Raw genomic sequence first — 19,700 nt, 5'->3', positions numbered from 1 at the left:
GGTGAGTTGGATACCTCTTCTGTAAAGTTGCGTGTGAATCACAATATCTATTGCGGGACATGCTGGGGGCTGACCGTTTTGAGCCTACAACAGTTATGTGAGCATGTGGAGTAGACGGTTATAATATAAATCAGGCAATAGGTTTTGTCTGGTAGCAAAAAGTCTGCATCGTTATGGGCAAAGGCATGCCACGCTCTGGCATCACAGCTCTTTGCTCTACAATCTAGAGACACCTAAGAAGGCCTGGAGAGCTGTGCGTATGAAAAAGACATGCTGGGTATAAAAACCTGTTTGGAATCTGTCCACTGTCCCCTGGTAGATCAGTCCTCAGATCATGCCGAGGGCTCACCAGTAAGCAGCCAGTGGCAAGGACCGATTTTTTCGTGGGGAGAGGGGAAGAAATTCGATTTCAGAAGCCAGAATAAATCAGAGAGGCCAAAGGAACATTTACAAAAAAATAACACCGATTCTTTAGTTCCTATTACAGTGTCAGGTCTACAGCAGACTAGCGCTTTTTTTTTTTTTAATGTTTATTCATTTTGAGAGAGAGAGTGTGAGGGGGAGGGGCGGAGAGAGAGGGAGACAGAGGATCTGAAGCAGGCTGTGCGCACACAGCAGAGAGCCCACATGGGGGGTTCAAACTCGCGAACAGTGAGGTCATGTGACCTGAGCTGAAGTCAGACGCTTAACCGACTGAGCCACCTGGTGTCTCTGACACTTCTTTTTAAAAAAACCTGGGAATGCAGAGAATTCAGAGTAGGAAACTGGACAATCACATCAAGAAGCTAAGAGGACATGAAATCAAGGATCTGTACAAAACAGGAAGGAGATGAATAAGTATTTGTGGCAAGTTCAGTGTGTTGTTTTTTTTTTTTTGTCAAATAATTTATCTTGAGTATGAGTTAATATTTAACCGCTAGAAAGCAAGGAAGCATATTCACTGGAATGGACTATTCTTAAAGTTTACATATCATTTAAAATCAGTTTTTCTAGTGGATTCTTAACATCATCCTCAGAAGGCTATTTGGCCTGGGATTGAATTTTTTCCTTTCTCAGTCTGAATTTGTGCAGCGAGACACAATCCAATTAGAATTGCTTTCATTAGCAATTAACAAAACTTAAGGGGAGCCTGGGTGAAGCATCCGACTTCGGCTCAGGTCATGATCTCACAGCTTGTGAGTTCAAGCCCCGCATCGGGCTCTGTGCTGACAGCTCAGAGCCTGGAGCCTGCTTCGGATTCTGCGTCTCCCTCTCTCTCTGCCCCTCCGCTGCTTGTGCTCTGTCTCTCTCTCTCTCTCTCAAAACTAAATAAACATTAAACAATTTTTTTAAATTAAAAAAAGAACACACAACAGGAGGTTGTAGCAATAGTAACAGACACTGAGTGTTGTAGCAATGAGACATCAAAGAAGCATCTCTTCTGCCTTCTTTAAATAAATCAAGCCCAAACTCTGAGGAATTAAGCACCAGAGTTATGCAGTTTGTCTTAACTACGTTCTTTGTTTGCCCATCTAAGAATGTGTTTTGTTTTACTCACTCCTCTCCCTGGTGATTTGACAACAATGTTAAATACATCCAGAGCCTTTTCGGGTGAGTGCGGTTTGTCTACTAAAGTCTTATATTAGGTGGCTCCCTGTCAGACCTCACTCATCTCACCCTCTTTGGCTAAAACTCCCAATCCATCTATACCTTTATCCTGTATTTAATGATGCCCACGTTTGTGGATACGTAGAACACGTTCAGCTTCAGGGTCTCTGCAAAAAGCCTGGAGTCAAGAATGGTTTTACTTCCAGGCACCCAGATACAACGACTCCAGTTTATCTTTAACAAGTTGACCTTGTCGGAGGGAAAGATGTTAGAATTGAGTACGATAGGGGCGCCTGGGTGGCTCACTGGGTTAAGCGTCCGACTTCAGCTCAGGTCACGGTCTCATGTCATGTGAGTAAACTCACATCGGCCCCACGTCGGCCCCCACATCGGGCTCTGTGCTGACAGCTCCGAGCCTGGAGCCTGCTTCGGATTCTGTCTCTCCCTCTCTGTCTGACCCTCCCCTGCTTGCACTCTGTCTTCTCTCTCTCCCTCTTTCAAAAATAAATAAATGTTAAAAAAAAAAAAAAGAATTGAGCACGAGAAATCTCCCACTTGAGACAGGACTGGAGGAGGGGCTGCTTGGCACAACAGCCCCTTTGCAAAGCAGTACTCTGGTGCTGAGTTGAAAACCGTTCGTTGAAAGAAAATTCTTTCAAGTAAACCGGGATTGATTCTCCTCCTCTCTTTGGTCTGTTATAGGGATTCTCAGTGCTGGCACTGTGAACATTTGGGGGAGAATAATTCTTTGTTGTGGGGGGCTGTGTCTTGTAGGATGATTAGCATCCTGCCTGGGCTCTGCCTGCTAGACATCACTAGCAATTCATCCAATTATGACGACCAAAAAATGTCTCCAGATATGGCCAAATATCATCTGGGAGGCAAAATCACTCCTAGCTGAGAACCATCGGTGTTGGTTTATGAGATATTTTGTGTGGAAATAATGGTATTGGGGCAATAGCACAGGATTATCAACTATTTGTGAAGCAATGGAATATTCCAGCTTCATGTTCTCTGCCCATCATTTCCCAGGAGGCTTAGCTCCAAGTAAAATTTGAGGGAGGCTCTTCCCCTCGTTGAACTCTTCTCCAGCACCTTCTTTCTTTTTTAAAAAAATTTTTTAAATGTTTTATTTATTTCTAAGACAGAGAGAGACAGAGCATGAGTGGGGATGGGGCAGAGAGAGAGGAGACACAGAATCCAAAGCAGGCTCCAGGCTCTGAGCTGTCAGCACAGAGCCCACGCGGGGCTCGAACCCACAAACTGTGAGATCATGCCCCGAGCTGAAGTTGGATGCTCAACCAACAGAGCCACCCAGGTGCCCCAAGGTCTTTCATTTTTCTTAAAATGGGTTAAGTTCAGCCATCCCCCACCTTGAGGAATTAACTCACCAGTCTGACAATCATAATGTTTGGGGTCATTTGCCCTTTGGAAGTTCTTGGAAGCATATTTTGTGCCTGTGCAGGGCACTGTAGGTAGAAAAGGAGAGAGAGCATAGTTCTGGAGATAATAGTCTGGCGGCCACTGTACAGAGTGGGTCCGTTGGCAAAGCTTGGAGACCGAGATCAAAGATGGGCCGCTCGCGTCAGCTTTTTCTGAATCAACGCTGATACCTGTCAGGAGAGAGGGAGCCTCACCCAAAGCTCCCAAGACGAGGAAACCCTTTGGAGGTTTGGTGTCCATGGTGGTTTCGCTGCAGTTTTTAGGGAGTGATGATGCCATTGTCGTTCCCTTGCAGTCATTGTATTGGGGGAGAGGGGGATGTGGATGGGTAAGGGGAGCCCTGGCAATCTAAAGACATAACCAAAATAAAGAAAATTGATTTATGCTACTTGGGCTAGTAAATCAATCAGGCCAAATTAGCTCTCTCAAAAGGCTCATTTGCGTTTGTCACAAGAGTGATCAGGCAGGGGTCAGTGACAGCATTGCCAATAGGCTGAGGTTAAGGAGGAGGTTAGTGGGGAAGATGGAATTCTGACAGCATGCCCCAGTCAAGGAGTCCAAGCAGTGCAGCATGGAGGGGAAGGAGTTAGATTTTCTTCTTTTTGCTTCTGGGTAGAAAGTAACGCAGCTAACAAAGGATTTGAATTCCCAGTCCTGTGTTGGAGCCGAAACCAGAGGAGTCCTACCAGCTGGTCTGAAGACAATGACCGTGCGATGCGGAAAGCAAAAGATGGAGGCGAGAAGAAAGAAAAATATCAAAAATGTGCTGGCTGGAAAACCACCCTCCTGCTACAAAAAACAAAACAAAACAAGATGAGACAAAACAAAACAAAAACGTAAATCTTCATAGTTCTTGCCATAGTTACACTTCTGCCCTGGAAAGATGTTTGAGAGCAAAGGCAGAGAGGCGTGCATAACGTAATTAAGAACAGGCCACGTTGAGCACAGTTATTGTAGCTGTGGCTTTCATTTGCTTGACAACCCTGGTTCAGGTTCCAGTGAGCTGGCTCTGCTGTTTATTTATGCTGTTCACTTCTGTTTCAACAGCTGCATTTGACACAGCAGCCCAAGGAAAGGCAGGAGGCAGGCGAAGGGGAGACTGCTGTCTGCTAAGAATCAGGAGACCTGAGGACAGGTTACTTATATAACTTAGAGGAGCTATTTTACCTCTCTAGGCCTTCATTTCTGGATCTAGGAAATGAAAAAAATTTTTGAAAAGGATTAATAGTGAGCAATTAAAAAAAAAGGCCCCATTCAGGAAAAATAAAAATATTTATAGACTATTTTCTTTTTTTTTTGTTTTTAATTTTTAATGTTTATTTTTGAGAGAGAGAGAGAGAGAGGTAAAAAGAAAGAATGGGGATGGGGCAGAGAGAGGGGGGGACAGAGGATCCAGAGCAGGCTCTGGGCTGACAGTAGGGCAGCCAGATGTGGGACTTGAACTTACGAACAGTGAGATCGTGACCTGAACTGAAGTCGGACACTTAACTGACTGAGCCACCCAGGTGCCCCTAGACATTTTTCTTTTTTATGAAGAAGCAGCAGCCCAGAGGCAGCTTTTTCTTTTCTTTTTCTTTCTTTCTTTTATTTTTTTAATCTATATTATTATTATTTTAATATTTATGTTTTTTAGAGAGAGAGAGACAGTTTGGGGGAGGGGCAGAGAGAGAGAGAGAGAGAGAGTGAGCGAGAGAGAGACAGAATCTGAAGCAGGCTCCAGGCTCTGAGCTGTCAGCACAGAGCCCGACACGGGGCTCAGACTCACCAACCACGAGATCATGATCTGAACGGAAGTTGGATGTTTAACCCACTGAGCCACTCAGGCACCTCAATTTTTTATTGAGGTATAGTTGACACAGCAGAGTGAGTCCACAAGTCTCTATGTTATGCTATGCTCACCACAAGTGTAGCTGCCATCTGTCAACATATAACACTATTTTTTTTAAGTTTATTTATTTATTTTGAGGGGGCAGAAGGGCAGAGGGAGAGGGAGAATCTCAAACAGGCTCTGCACTGTCAGCACAGAGCCCAGCCCCACCCTGGGCTCGATCCCATGACTGTGAGGTCATGACCTGAGCTGAAATCAACAGTTGGCTGCTTAACTGAGCCACCCAGGCGCCCCACCATGGAACACTATTATAATAACACTGACGATATTTCTTATGCTATACCTTTCATCCCCTGACTTATTCGGTCTATAACTGGAAGAGTGTACCTCCCACCTCCCCTTCACCCATTTACTCACCCCTCCACGGCCTCCCCTCTGCCAACCACCAGCTTGTTCTCTGTATTTATGGGTTTCTGCTTTTTCTGTTTGCTCCAGAGGCAGCTTTTTAATCTTTCACTCTGAAGTTAGATTTTGGGTTTTGGGCTGCCCATCACCAGACTAGGCAATTGCTAGTTTCTCTTCCAGATTAATTAGGTTCTTGGTTCGCTAATGGAAGTGACTTCTGTCGGCTGCTCCTTCTTACCATTTCTAGTCAATTCTTTCCTTAACAACATTATCTGAAGGCTATTTGGCCAGAGTGCTTTCCATTCTCAAGAGGCTCTTGAAAAACCCTTGGTTACACATGATGTTGTCCTGTTTTATTTACATAGAGGCCTTAAAGTCATCTGTCCTAGTTCAGTGATTACTATAGAATGCAATCAATAGATATTAATAATTCAGCAGCTAAAGTCACGGTGTTCAGGAAACAAGTCGGCAAACTTTGACAAACAACCAGTTACAACCAACCAGCCAATCGATTGGAACTTCAAATATCCAGACATGCCTTCGAATGAAATGATCCTGGAATGCACGCTGGCACAATAAAGCCATTGCCAACAAAAACAGCAAGAGCCCACGGACATTTCATCATGTAAAATCTGAGCCCCTCATCAATCCTTCTGTGAAACTCTTCTAGAGCAAAGAATTAGACAAAGCTATCATACAAGGTATGCTTCTCAGAGTCATAAATCCAAAGAGATGGCAGAAACAAAAACACTGTAAAACTTTCCTTTGCTAAGCCTTTTGAGAAAACAGTCTGGCAGTTCCTTGAAAGGTTAAACAGAGTTACCGTATGGTCCAGCAATTCCACGCCTGGGTATGTACCCAAGAGAAAAGAAATCATGCATTCACACAGAAATTTGTGCCCAAATGCTCACAGCAGTATCATTCGCAATAGCCTCAAAGTGGAAGCCACCCAAATATCATCAAGTAATGAACATACCAACAAAATTTAGTATATCTGTACAATGTAGTACTAATACGTGTTATAACACCGATGAAGCCTGAAAACATCATGTTCAGTGGAAGAAGTCAGACACAAAGGTCACATATTGTATGATTCCTTTGATATCGAACGTCTGCAACAGGCAAATCTGTGAAACAGGAAGTGGATCAGTGGTAGCGTAGGGCTGGCTGAGTGGGGGTAAATGGAAGTGACTCCTAATGGGTACGAGGTTTCTCTACAGAGTGACCAAGAATGTTCTAAAATTGATTTGTGGTGAGGGTTGTACGATTCTCTGAAGATGCTAAAACCCATTGAATTGTATGCTTCAAATGGGTGAATTAGGGGGGCTGGGTGGTGGGGTCTGACTCTTGACTTCAGCTTAGGTTATGATCTCACAGTTCATGGGATGGGGCCCCACATCGAGCTCTGCGATAACAGCATGAAGATTGTTTGGGATTCTTTCTCTCCCTCTCTCTCTGCCCCTCCCTTGCTCTCTCAGGCACTGTCTCTAAAAAAAGGGGAGGGATTGTATGATATGTGAATTATATCTCAATAAAGATGTTATAAATTTTTAAAAAACTACTATAAATTTTATTAAAAACCAAAGCCCTCAGCCTGTAATCTCTCTGTGGTGCAGCAGCACTGACCACAGCAGCAGAAGCTGCACTTTCTTAATGGGTCTATTTTCCTAGGCCAATAATACAATCGTATAATCTCTGTGTGTGTGTGTGTGTGTGTGTGTGTGTGTGTGATCCTTAAATGTACCTCTTCAAAACTGATAGACTGCTAGAACAATCTATCAAATTATGCTATAACATGACATAGATCTTGGTTCAAATCTGTCATTGATCACTTACATTGACTTCCATCCTGAGGACTCACAAGTCATTTCTTTCTTTCTTATTTTTTTAATGTTTATTTTTTGAGAGAGAGACAGAGTGAGAGTGGGAGAAGGACAGAGAAAGAGGGAGACACAGAAGCTGAAGCAGGCTCCAGGCTCTGAGCTGTCAGCACAGAGCCCGATGCGGGTCTTGAACTCATGAACCATGAGATCGTGATCTGAGCTGAAGTCGGACGCTTAACTGAGCCACCCAGGCATCCCTTCACAAAGTCATTTCTAAAGCAAACATACCTCTGTAACCTGGGCAGGCGGTCCGTGATCAGAATGTGCTAACACATTGGCTATTGGCTGTTATGAATTGATCATGGACAATCTTTCTGCTCACCCATCACAAATTCAGACTTTGCCCATCCCAAAGAAAGGTAGCAATCACATATCTGGGGATTCTCTGACCTAAATGGTCCTCACAACATCTCTTTGTTTTCTACCCTTGTACAGGGCTCTATACCGAAAGTTCTTTGTGGTAATTGTCTTCTTGTTCTATCTCAGTTGTAGAAATAGTAAGTCACTTACTGTCTGACCCAGATAGTCTGAGCGTGACTGTTAAACTCTTTTATTATTGTTATTTTTAAAAATGTTTTACTTTTGAAAGAGAGAGTCAGAGCAGGAGTGGGGGAGGGGCAGAGAGAGAGGGAGAGACACAGAATCCGAAGCAGGTTCCAGGCTCTGAGTTGTCAGCACAGAGCCCGATGTGGGGCTTAAGTCCACAAACTCCGAGAACATGACCTGAGCCGAAGTCGGCCGCTTAACCGACTGAGCCACCAGGCGCCCCAAGTCTTTTTTTTTTTTGAAAGAAAGAGCTAGTTAAACTAATATGGTTATGCCTGTTTCAATAGTTATTTTATGAAGTTGCCTTTGACATTGGTATCTGCATACTTGAAAACTAATTCTAACTCACTGGGAGGATCACTCTAAGTTTTAGAATTCCTTTGACCATAAGAAAACAAATACTCCTTGGTCTGAATTAAAAGTTGTATCTGGCATCCGAAGGATGGCTTGAAACAGCTGCCAGGCTTACTGGCATCCACGAGTGTGAGGGGGCTACAGGATGGAGCATGGACTCTGTAGTGAGACGGCTTGGTCCTTGGTTCTTTTTTCTTTTAATGTTTTTGTTGTTTATTTTTGAAAGAGAGAGACAGGGTGCAAGTGGGGAAGGGGCAGAGAAAGAGAGAGAGGGAGACACAGAATCCGAAGCAGGCTCCAGGCTCTGAGTTGTCAGCACAGAGCTCAATGCAGGGCTCAAACTTGTGAACCACAAGATCATGACCTGAGCCGAAGTCAGATGCTTAACCAACTGAACCACCCAGGTGTCCTGAGACGACTTGGTTTGCTTCCTTATTCTGGGCAAGATACCTACTATCTCTGCGCTATTCACACGTAATGTGGGGGTAAATTATAGCACCCACCTCACAGAGATGTTGGGAGAATTAAGTGAATTAATTGTAGAAATAAATAAAATGCATAGAACAGAGCCTGGCAAATAGTAAGTAAACAGATAAAATAAATTTTACCTGTTATGTGTCCTTATCAACCTCACCAACCTCCAGGGGCAGGGACATTATTTACTCTCTGCCAGAATCCTATTGCAAGGGATCTGGACTTGGTCCCTGGGAATGAGTAAATCATCAAGGATCGGGGTCATGCTTGAGCACTGGGGTTCAATTTAGAGAGAACAAGACCATTTGGTAAGACAGAGTCTCCCTTGGTAAGACAGAGTCTCTGAGGGGCCTCGTGCCCTTGAAGAAACCAAATCCAGTAGGAAGACTAAACTTTCCTAAACATACACATTCCAAAGTTCCGAAGTGAGTGAGCATTTCATCCTCAGTAGATCCAGGGTTATGCTGATGAGTCCAGGCCTTTGGAAGAGGCACCCTGTACCTAGGATGAAATTGATCATAGGGGATCGTAGGGAATAGGAGGGGAAACTGAAGTAGCTCCCGTGAGCATTCTCTGCTGCTTTGACTTGCTCTGTTTAGACTTTCTTTAACTATAACCCCCAACCTTGCTGCTTGCTGATGCTGGGTTACTGGATTCCAGAGTCTACCTAGTCTTTTTCTGTTGCTATGACTTACATTCCCTGATTGCTTCGCTTGGTAATGATCCTGTCTGTTTGCCTTTAAGTTGCAATTTGATCCCTTAGAGCAGCTCATGCTGACCTGTGGTCTGGCAACTAATGCTCAATCTTGGCCTATGATATTGTGCCTATGTTGATATACTCAACCCTATCTGTGCCCCCGTGGACACCTTGTATGTCCCCCAGCTCTACTGGGACTCCTGGCCAGCCCAAGATTTTCTTTCTCCAAAGGGAAAACATAGGTACACAGAAACTAAATTATTTGTTTAGGGAAATAGAGAAAGAGCTAGAAATTTAGCTGAGCCAGAATTAGAACCTTCAGATCACATGGCATCTAAAATATAGTAATCAGTAAGACTTCATTCTTAAATAAAATGTTGTTTTAATAAAATACTGCACATATATATTTTTCTTTTCAAAGATGTCATGACCAGGATGATTGGTGTGAATGGTAATATATGGCGAACTGTATAATTAGTAGCAAAAACAAGGACTCTCAAATAAATAGACTTTAACATTTTTTTAAGGCATATTCTACAAATCAACTGAGACTGAAGAACAGACAAGGAAGAGCTGACTTTTCCTCCAAGAATGTGCTCTTGGTTGGCTTGGGATAGAGAAAGGAGTCATATTTACCCTCTAGGAATCAAAAGTAACATTGGAGTGACCTTTTGGAGAGAGGAATCCTTGTCTCTCCCTGCCCTCTCCTCGCCTTTTTGCCCAAGATTTCAGAACTTAACTAGACCATACAAAGCACTACCCAGAGTTGCCTTTGGGCATCTGAGCATCCGACAGGATGTGGGGCTAGTGGAAAATTCTAGGGAAAGCAGAGCTGAGCTAACAAGGAGGAAGATCTAGTGTGATAGAAGAGAAGCTGACTATACCTGAATGCTCCGACCTAGTACAAATCTAGGTCTCTGTGGCCATTCAGAAAGCCTCGTAAATACAATGACCATAGATATATAATAGAAAAATACAAGAAGCAGAATTACCCCACTAACTACTTATAATTAGACTTTAAGTTGGTCCCCCACTATTGAGAGTCCCTTACCTAAAGATTCAAATATGAACAAAGCCATTTAGGTATTGTTTAACATAAATTGCATGATACACAAGATCCTAAAAAGTCTTCCTTAATGGTCCTGCTTTCCCTATCAAATTCACTGCTCCTTTCCCTTGTCTGGGTAAGGATGGGGACAGGTAGAAAATTTTCAGTGGGGATCTCCCACCTGGGATGATGAACTGACCCTTCCTGGAAGTCTTGCTTTTGTATGTCTAAAAGAACAAGCAAGTCTTCAGGGAAAAATCCAGAATGACCGAACTTTTAACAGACAAGGCTTTCTCAGCTGACTCTAGCACCTCTGGCCCAAAACAGGCTGGCAGAAGATCCTAGCCATCCTCAATCGTTGGCACAGTCATTTGACTTTGAATACTGAAGACTCCACATCCTTTATAAAGACTTCTTGTCTGGCTGGCCCAGGACCCGGGCAAGACAGTAGGGTATGAGGCTGACAGATGCCAGGGGCACCGCTGCACTCTTGCAGAAGGACAGGATGTAGAAGATCAGCTCAATTTGGGATGGGGGTTTCAAAGAGTCAAAGAGGTGCAGGAGGATGAGAGAGACCACAATACAGCTGAGGCGGAATGGGAACCACTTGCTAAGTGTGCCCTTGCAGCTCTCCCGATACATGCTGGAGTTGAGAGCCAGCCCCAAGCCGAAGAGGGTGCCCACATTCTTGAGGAGGCTGGCAAAGGGCGTGGTGTCAATGTGGACCCATTCTGGCCGCTCACACCATCTCCTGGCTTTTTCTAGTGTCCACAGGAGGTCTACACCCAACCCCTTTAGCAGCAGGTAAAATCCAATGGCAAAGCTGAGCAGGAAGAAGGTAATGAGAAAATATTTCTTGAGGCTGGCATTGTAGATGCTCTGGATGTGGCGGAAAGTTTCAGCAACAGCAATGCCTGAGTGGAAGAAAGAATGACAGTGAAAAATTGGGGAAGACTCTGAACCTTCAGCTATGGGTGGGTTTGGAGCAATGGGTGACATATCATCCATCCTGCCATTGTGGCATTAAATCACAGACGCTAGAACAGAGGGTCACCTGGTTTATTCCCGTATGTAACTCCAGTCTGTCCTCAGCCATAGACTCTTTCAAATGGAAGAGTCATGTCACATACATTCTCCTACTTCATGCATCTTTCCTGTCGGGAGTTCTCATATTTCTACTTGAATGTCCACAGGTATGGAGAGCTCACTCCCATTTGGGCAGCCCATTTCATCTTTGAATGGATTCAATTTTTAAAAAATGTTTATCTTGAGACAGAGAGAGAGAGAGAGAGAGAGAGAGAGAGACAGCATGAGTGGAGGAGGAGCAGAGAGAGAGGAGGGAGAGAATCCAAAGCAGGTTCTGCACTAACAACGCAGAGCCTGACTTGGGGCTCGATCCCAGGAACCATGAGATCATGACCTGAGCCGAAGTCAAAAGCCAGAGCTCAACCAACTGAGCCACCCAGGTAACCCTGAATGGATTTGATTATTTTAAAAGTTCTTCCTTGTGCTAAACTGAAATGTGGCCCCCTCTAATGCCATCTGTTGATCTCAGTTCTTTCCATAGGAGTTAAGTAAATCTAGAGCCTTGTTAACACATGTGAAGACAGTTCTTCTCCTCTCTAACCTAAACATTCTCAGGTCTTTCATATAACATGGCTTCTGGGCTCTTCCTCAAATATGGCACCCAGTGCTCAATGCTACATTACAGTTATGGCTGTCATGAAATTGTTATCTCCCTTGTACTCAACACTCTTCTTGTAATGTTACTGTATTCTGCTCTTACCCATCTCCAGGAGGGAAATTCTACAATTTCCCTAAGGTCTTATATTCCAGTACCTCCCACAAAGTAAAGAAATTCTTTCTTACACTTAACCTAAGTCTTTTCTGCCCCTTATTAATGGGATCTAAGAAAACAGAAGTATAGTTGACCTTGGGTTTGATCTAGGTGGGTCCACTTATATGCAGATTCAAAAAAATGTTTATTTATTTTTGAGAGAGAGAGACAGAGCGTGAGCGGAGGAGAAGAGAGAGAGAGGGAGACACAGAATCTGAAGCAGGCTCTGAGCTGTCAGCACATAGCCTGACACAGGGCTCGAACCCACAAACCATGAGATCATGACTTGAGCTAAGTCGGATGCTTAACTGACTGAGCCACCCAGGCACCCCCATATGCAGATTTTTAAAAATAAATACAGTATAGTAATATAAATGTATTTTCTTTTCCTGCTGATTTTCTTAGTAACATTTTCTTTTCTCTAGCTTACTTTATTGTAAGAATGTGGATATAATACATATAACATACAAAATATGTGTTATGTTATCGGTAGGGCTTTCAGTCAACAATAGGCTATTAGTAGTTAAATTTGGGGGAGTCAAAGTTATATATGGATTTTCGATGTGTGTATGTGTGTGTGTGTGTGTGTGTGTGTGTGTGTGTGTCTGTGTGTGTGTGAGTGAATGCCCCTAATGCCTGCATCATTCAAGTATCAACTGTATTAAGAACTCTAACCTTATAAGAAAAACCAACAGTGGGTTTGAAAATTAATTTACCCAAATAAAGAGCTTTTCTAGGACACTGCTAATTTGGTAGACTCCCTTAAAACTAAACTAGGGGCCATTTCCATTCAAAGACCAGTAAGAAATAAAGAATATACAAAGTAAGGAAATTTAGAGGCACCTGGGTGGCTCAGTAGGTTAAGCGTCCGACTTCAGCTCAAGTCATGATCTCATGGTTTGTGTGTTCGAGCCCCATGTGGGGCTCTGTGCTGACAGCTCAGAGCCTGGAGCCTGCTTCGGATTATGTGTCTCCCCCTCTCTCTGCCCCTCCCTGTTCCTCTCTCTCAGGAATAAATACACATGAAAACCTTTTTTTTTTTTTTAAGTAAGAAAATTTCATGTTAATTCAAGTGGGTAAGTTAACTTGATGTATTGCAACGTTTCTGAAGCATATTTAATTATGTAGATCTGGGCACTCCTATAGAAATGAATAGTTTCAAGTTGCCCACCCTTGACTTTCAACCCACTGAAATGCTAACAGCATTGGTTATGCCCAGAACATGGATGGAATGCTGGGATTTTGTCCTGGTTTGGGAGACACGGTACAGGAGGGGAGGAAGGGAGACAGCCAGAGCAGCTGATACCTGATAGGACTCCAGCGACAACCTGATGGGGAAAATGAGCAGCAAGGTAGATTCGGGACAAACAGACGTTCAGCTGCACTGCCCAGAATCCCAACCACAAAATGACGTTCAAGCACCTGCAACGGAAGAGGCAGTCATAACAGAACCCAGATACAGATCCTTCAGCAAAAAGAACAGCTCTGGCAGGAATGCTGACGCTTGGCAGACTTAGGTACAGTCAGTGGAATTTTTGTAAATTGAAGCCCGTACTCAAAAGCTCAGAGATACTGGTGTCACGTGGTGAACCCTTACATGTGTGAATGTTAAATATTTTATGTTTGATAATTAAGCGTTTGCACAGTGGCTGTATTCTCGGAATTCCCTGTAACAGGAATGTTTTATGTTTCTCTTTCGATTTTAACCTGAACAAGGTGACTCTTTGGTTGGTACAGAAATGGTTTTTTTGTTTGTTTTTGTTTTGTTTTTTGTTTTAAACCTGCCACTACTGCACTACCTGACCCTGAGAAGCTCCTTTACCATATTAGGCTTTGTTTCCTTATCTGTAAAATTCAGGGTTGCTCTCATCGGTCCCTTCCAACCCTGACATTCTGTGACTCTAATGTTTGCTCTCCGCAGAAAGACCACAACTCTGCTCAGGACCAACCCAAGACAGGGTGGGCTAGGGGTGGGGAATGTGAGGAAGAGCAAGGGGTGTGTCAGTTACAGAGTCACCTCCTGCCCTCCACCACCCACACCCCAGTGCTGGGGGTTCTTACCGAAATCTGTAGGTTGGCTTTTTCTTTCCCCGAAACATAGAGAGGGTGGATGTGACCATCACATAGTATACACCTGCTGTACCCATGGCATGACCAGAGGGACTTCCTAAAGGATAGGGAAGAGATGAATGGATGAACTAAAGGTGAAAAGTCTCCATCTGGGAGACTGCTAGGGGATGTCGTCTATCTCATCCACCCACCCTTCTCCTCCTTCTCCTCCTCCTTCTTCATTATCATCTTCTAACATCCTATATATTTTACTTATGTATGATGATTTTGTATATTGTACTTGCATGCCTACACCCATGGCACACCACTCGAATTTTAGTTACACCAGGGCCGGAATCTTTGTCTGCTGTATTCACTGAGGTACTCCAACTTTCTGGAACAGTGTCTGGCACAGAGGAGGTGCTCAATGAATAACATCTGAATGAATGAATATGCTCTGAAGTGAACAAAGGGCTTATGAGAACAAATAACTAAGGTCCATGCTCTAGTTTGGGAGTCAGGGATAGGGTCCCTGAGGAAGGGAGGCTAGAGCCAAGACTTAAGGGTGAGCAAAGGGGTTGGATATTCCACCACCTACTGAAAAAGGAAATCTATCATTCGATTTTACAATAACTGTCTGGTTGTCACTAGTAAAGTACAAGCACAGTGGGGGGTTGTACAGTCAGCTCAGGAAGATAGATCTACTTGACCAGGCCTTGGGGAAGGATAGCCAGGGGCATAGGCTTCTACTGCTTTCCCTTCCCTGGGCCAAGGACCATAATGCAGTTACTCTCATGAGAGTGCTTGGAGAGTCCCCTTGCCTCTCCGGACTAACAATTTATGTTCTGGAAATATTAGGTGATTTCTTTTTTTTTTAAATTTTTTTAATGTTTATTTATTTTTGGGAGACAGAGACAGAGCACGAGCAGGGGAGGGGCAGAGAGAGAAAGACAGAGAATCTGAAGCAGGCTCCAGGCTCTGAGCTGTCAGCACAGAGCCCGACACAGGGCTTGAACCCATGAACCGTGAGATCATGACTGGAGCCAAAGTCAGCCACTTAACTGACTGAGCCACCCAGGCGCCCCTCTTAGGTGTTTTCTAATGTAGCAGCAATATGTTATTCAGAAGGCCTTCTTGAATTGAATTAGAATGGAGTTGTACCCAATTGAAGACCATGACAAAAGCTTGAAGGAGTGGCTCTCCTCATGTCCCCTCAAAGACAGCTTCATCTACAATGAATACTGATAGGTGTCCACAGTGAGCAAGATGCACCCAGCTTCTGTCTCTACAGGGGCTGGGACTCTCACCTGGTCCAGTCTCGCAGGTGACTGGGAACTGCTTTATCAGTGGCACGGAGGTGTTGCCGTAGTAGTCGGTGTCCATGACCCACCAGTATGGACGCTGTCCAAAGAGAATCCTGTAAAAAAGCAGACCCGGCGTCTGGAGTGACTGAAAGAACCCTTTTTTTTCTCAAAGCCCACACCTTTGAGAAGAGAGAGTAGCTTGGGGAGAAGATTCATGCGATCCTAAACAAAACCCTGTTAGCTTTGGTTGCCTCCAAGAAGGAGAACCGAGTGGCTGGAGAGCGGTAGTGGAGGGAGACTTTTTCTGGTACATTCTTTATACAACTTTTGAATTTTGAATATTTGAATGTATTATTTATTCAAACAGAAATAAATAAACCCAAGATCCTAAAAATCCATAGTAATGGAAGCTATGTGACTTAAAAAAAATTTTTTTTAATGTTTTTATTTATTTTTGAGACAGAGAGACAGAGCCTGAGCAGGGGAGGAGCAGAGAGAGGGAGACACAGAATCCAAAGCAGGCTCCAGGCTCTGAGCTGTCAGCACAGAGCCCGACGCGGGGCTCGAACTCACAGACTTGTGACATCATGACCTGAGCCAAAGTCAGACGCCCAACCGACTGAGCCACCCAGGTGCCCCAGCTATGCGACTTTTTAAAAACCCCAGCAAGAATCTGTCTGGAAGGATGCATACATTACAGTTTGCAGCTTGGACTTGCATATCTTTCTAGGTCCCTATTCTCTTTCGTCAGGCCTCCGGGAGTCTTGGGTTTCCTCTGACATCAGAGAATGTGCCTTAGCATTCTAGGGAGAAGCACCCTCAGGAGACTTGGCCTCCTTGTTATAAGAATTGTTGTCTGTAAAGACATATATAGCTTCAAGTGCTTGCTTTGTATCCTCTCTGCTTTGGAACAGGGCATCTCACACAAACCACTTTGCCTTTAAAAGTACTAGACACGTTTTTCTTTGTGGAAACAGGTGTCAAAGGTCAGCCACTCCAGAGGTGGAATAGTGATTTTTCACCGAAATCAAAGACAGTCACTAACTCTGACCTCAGAGAAAATCTATGGTTCTTCAACCGAGATCAGATATTTGAAGTAACTCTTTAGCTGTTTACTTTTTAGGATCATGCTATTGAATAAGGGGACATTACAGACAAAACTTAGTCGATTTTTCAACAGAACTTTCAAAACCACATCAATATGCCTTGGGCCTCTGAGCCCCATGACAACTTTTTACCCTACTTTTAAAGGACTTTTATTGTTTATGACTAAAGAATATTAGAGCTAAAAAGGTCTCAGAATTACCTGACAGTAGACATAGACAGTTTTAAGGATGTTAAAGGTCTTAGATGGCCCAATCTCTTTATTGTCTAGATGAGGAAATAGAAGCCAAACCAGTGATGTTCTAGAGTCCGATGGTACTGGCTAACAATTGAGAAATATTTAGGATTTTTGCAAGCTTGACTGATGAGTAGATTGAAAGTGGCCCCAATGGGAATATATATATATATATATATATATATATATATATATATATATATGTGTGTGTGTGTGTATTATGTGTGTGTATACACACACACACACGCACACACATATATATACAGCAGAAATTGACAAACGCTAAAATTAGGGCTTCCTCCTGCTCCCCGAGAGAGTCAATTCATCAGCACTGAACATAACGTAGTTCTTAAGAGCCTGACCTCTGAAACCAGCTTGTCTGGGCTTAAATGCTGCCTCTGACATTGACTGTCTATGTTGATCTAGTTGTGGTCACTTAACTCAGTGCCTCTGTCTCTTCATCTGTAATATAGTAGTAACCATCCCATAGAAAAGCACTTGGCACATGACCTAGTACCTACTAAATGTTCAATAAATGTTAACTAGAATTATTATTAAGGTCCCAGAGATAACCTAAGTTTACAGATTATAAAACAGAAACTCAGAGAGTTGCTTTGACTTGCCCAGGACATAGAGTTGGTAGGTGGCTGAACAAGGGTTGGAGCCCAGTTCTCTGGGTTACTTCTCATTTGTCCATGCAATAGGTTTTTGAATTATCTACATGCTTCCTGATTTCATGCATCATCTTTCTTCTTTCCTACATCTATCTTTACATTGCCTATTCTGCTTCAAAGTAATAAAACTGTACTTCTTTGCTTATAAGCTAGAATTTCAGACTTTTCACTAAGTCCAGCTGGCCTTCCATCCATACGAAATAGCCTTGCCTGTATCTTCAACTCATTGACAGGGTTTTCTCTGTCTTCCCTCTTTATGTAGATGATCCAAAGTCAGGAGGGGAGTAACCTGTAGCTCCCCGAATAGCATGGAGAAGGCAACTTCCAATGGACAGACATTTCCAGAGAGAATGCCAGCCTCTTCCCTTGCCGATCTCCTCTCTGTCTGGCTCTTACTCACCACTTAAAGACGAGGTTGAGCCAGTCTCCAATCACAGCTACCCAGAGGAGTTTAATGCCCACAGCTTCGCGAAGATGGAACCAGATGGGGAAGAGGACATAGAAGGCATTCCTGAGGTCTGCAATCACGGACACCAAGATGAACCAATCCTGGGAGTCCTGGTAATTCACCTGGAGGTAGTGCGTTGACTGGATCCCAAAGTCATGAAGAACATTCATTCCTTTCTCCATCCTTACTCCGTGGCCCCTCGGGCACCCTTCAGCTGAGCCTTTGCAGTTATTACAGTCTTGGTGGTGATTGCTCTGCTATCAGCCTGTGCCTTGCCCCTGTTTTTATACACCCTGTATCCAGTCTGCAGGTCAACCCAGCCCTGCTCTTTGGACTCAAAAACCACTTTTGTCTAAAATCTATTGATCAAAGGTGCATCACCAGTAGGTTGATGCAAACATGTTCAGGGTGATTTACGTAAAATAGAAAAACGGGCACACAAAAACAGCCTGATTTGCCATGTACTTGGCAGGGCCAATGATTAACTTTGGCATGCTGCTTGATAGTTCAGGGGCTGCCTTCCTGGCTCCGAAACCCAGCCAGAGACACAGGACAGAGTCTAAATCTGCCATGGTTCTTGCAAAGATCCTGATTCCCTGTCTGCAAGTGCACTTATCTGAGGACAAAGAAAAGTCTTGGTACTCTAGCTATCATGTTTTAAGAGTATCACTTTTAAAATACAGTAAATTCTATTGTACTGGGAGCCCTCACCTTGCTGGGCCTTTCTTAATGGCATAGAGTCTATGAAGTGCCTCTGATTTGGGAGATCAAACCCTCTTCCCAGTATTGGCTCTGTATCTCTTAGGGCAGGAAAAGAATCATCTTCGAATGCACTGATTAATTCATTTAAAGTCCTTCAAGTTAGGACCTTTGGGGTTTTAACACATAAATTTAAACAATAGAATGAATGTGTGCTCCTGCAAAAACAATGTGATGAATATATGGTTCTAAATAAAACCACCAGCAAATTGGTCAATGGGGACTAGGGAAAGGGCTTATTTTTTGAAAAAATGTATTTGGATATAGTTGACATGCAATGTTACATTAGTTTCAGGTGTACGATGTGGTGATTCAACATCTCTAGACGTTACAGTGTGCTCACAAGTGTGGCTGTTATCTGTCTCCACGCAATGCTATTACAATGTCAATGACTATATTCCTTATGTTGTACCTTTCATCCCTGTAGCTTATTCATTCCATAACTGGAAGTCTGTATCTTCTATTCCTCTTCAATCAGTTTACCCATGTCCCTCCCTACCGTCCCCTCTGGCAACCATCAATTTGTTGTCTGTATTTTTCTGCCTGATTCTGCTTTTTGTGTCCGTTTATTCATTTGTTTTGTGTTTTAGATTCCACCATGTATGAGTGAAATATATGAGATTTGTCTTTCACAGTCTGACTTATTTCACTTAGCCTAACACCCTCTAGGTCCATCTGCATTGTCATCAATGACAAGATCTCATCCTTTTTTATGGCTGAGTAATATTTCTGTGTGTGTGTGTGTGTGTGTGTGTGTGTGTGTGTGTGAGTGTGTATGTGTGCATGTGTGTCTTCTTTATCCATTTATCTATTGATAGATAGTTGGTTTGCTTCCATATCTTGGCTATTGTAAATAATTCTGCAAAAAGCATACGGATGTGTATGTCTTTTTTGAACCAGTGTTTTTGCTTTCTTTGGGTAAATGCTCAGTAGTGGAATTATTGGGTCATATGGTATTTCTATTTTTAATTTTTTGAGGAACCTCCATACTGTTTTCCACAGTGGCTGCATTTATTCTCATCGAC

The 19,700-nt window shown here is 43.4% G+C and overlaps 1 protein-coding gene across 1 annotated transcript; it reads right to left on the bottom strand.

Annotated features, from left to right (window-relative positions):
• Positions 1-10,324: 10,324 nt before the first annotated feature.
• G6PC1 (glucose-6-phosphatase catalytic subunit 1) lies at positions 10,325-18,203 on the bottom strand. Its single transcript, XM_042915454.1, has 5 exons — positions 17,869-18,203; positions 15,459-15,568; positions 14,164-14,269; positions 13,409-13,524; positions 10,325-11,179 (listed from the first exon to the last, which is right to left on the bottom strand). Exons 1-5 carry the CDS (start codon positions 18,096-18,098, stop codon positions 10,668-10,670), a joined length of 1,074 nt encoding a protein of 357 aa, XP_042771388.1. The 5' UTR covers positions 18,099-18,203; the 3' UTR covers positions 10,325-10,667.
• Between the last annotated feature and the right edge of the window lie 1,497 nt (positions 18,204-19,700).

Source organism: Panthera leo, chromosome E1 (genome assembly GCF_018350215.1).
Source record: "Panthera leo isolate Ple1 chromosome E1, P.leo_Ple1_pat1.1, whole genome shotgun sequence".
Lineage (NCBI taxonomy): Eukaryota > Metazoa > Chordata > Mammalia > Carnivora > Felidae > Panthera > Panthera leo.
This window is presented reverse-complemented; position numbering and strand designations above follow the sequence as displayed.

What these genes read in the sequence shown, in the direction of transcription:
- G6PC1 (XM_042915454.1), bottom strand. Translation starts at nt 18,098, where the DNA reads ATGGAGAAAGGAATGAATGTTCTTCATGACTTTGGGATCCAGTCAACG. An exon ending in CACCTGCGAGACTGGACCAG is followed by an intron (nt 14,270 to 15,458) that starts GTGAGAGTCCCA and finishes CCTATCCTTTAG; the next exon opens with GAAGTCCCTCTGGTCATGCC. An exon ending in AAGCCAACCTACAGATTTCG is followed by an intron (nt 13,525 to 14,163) that starts GTAAGAACCCCC and finishes CTTCCGTTGCAG; the next exon opens with GTGCTTGAACGTCATTTTGT.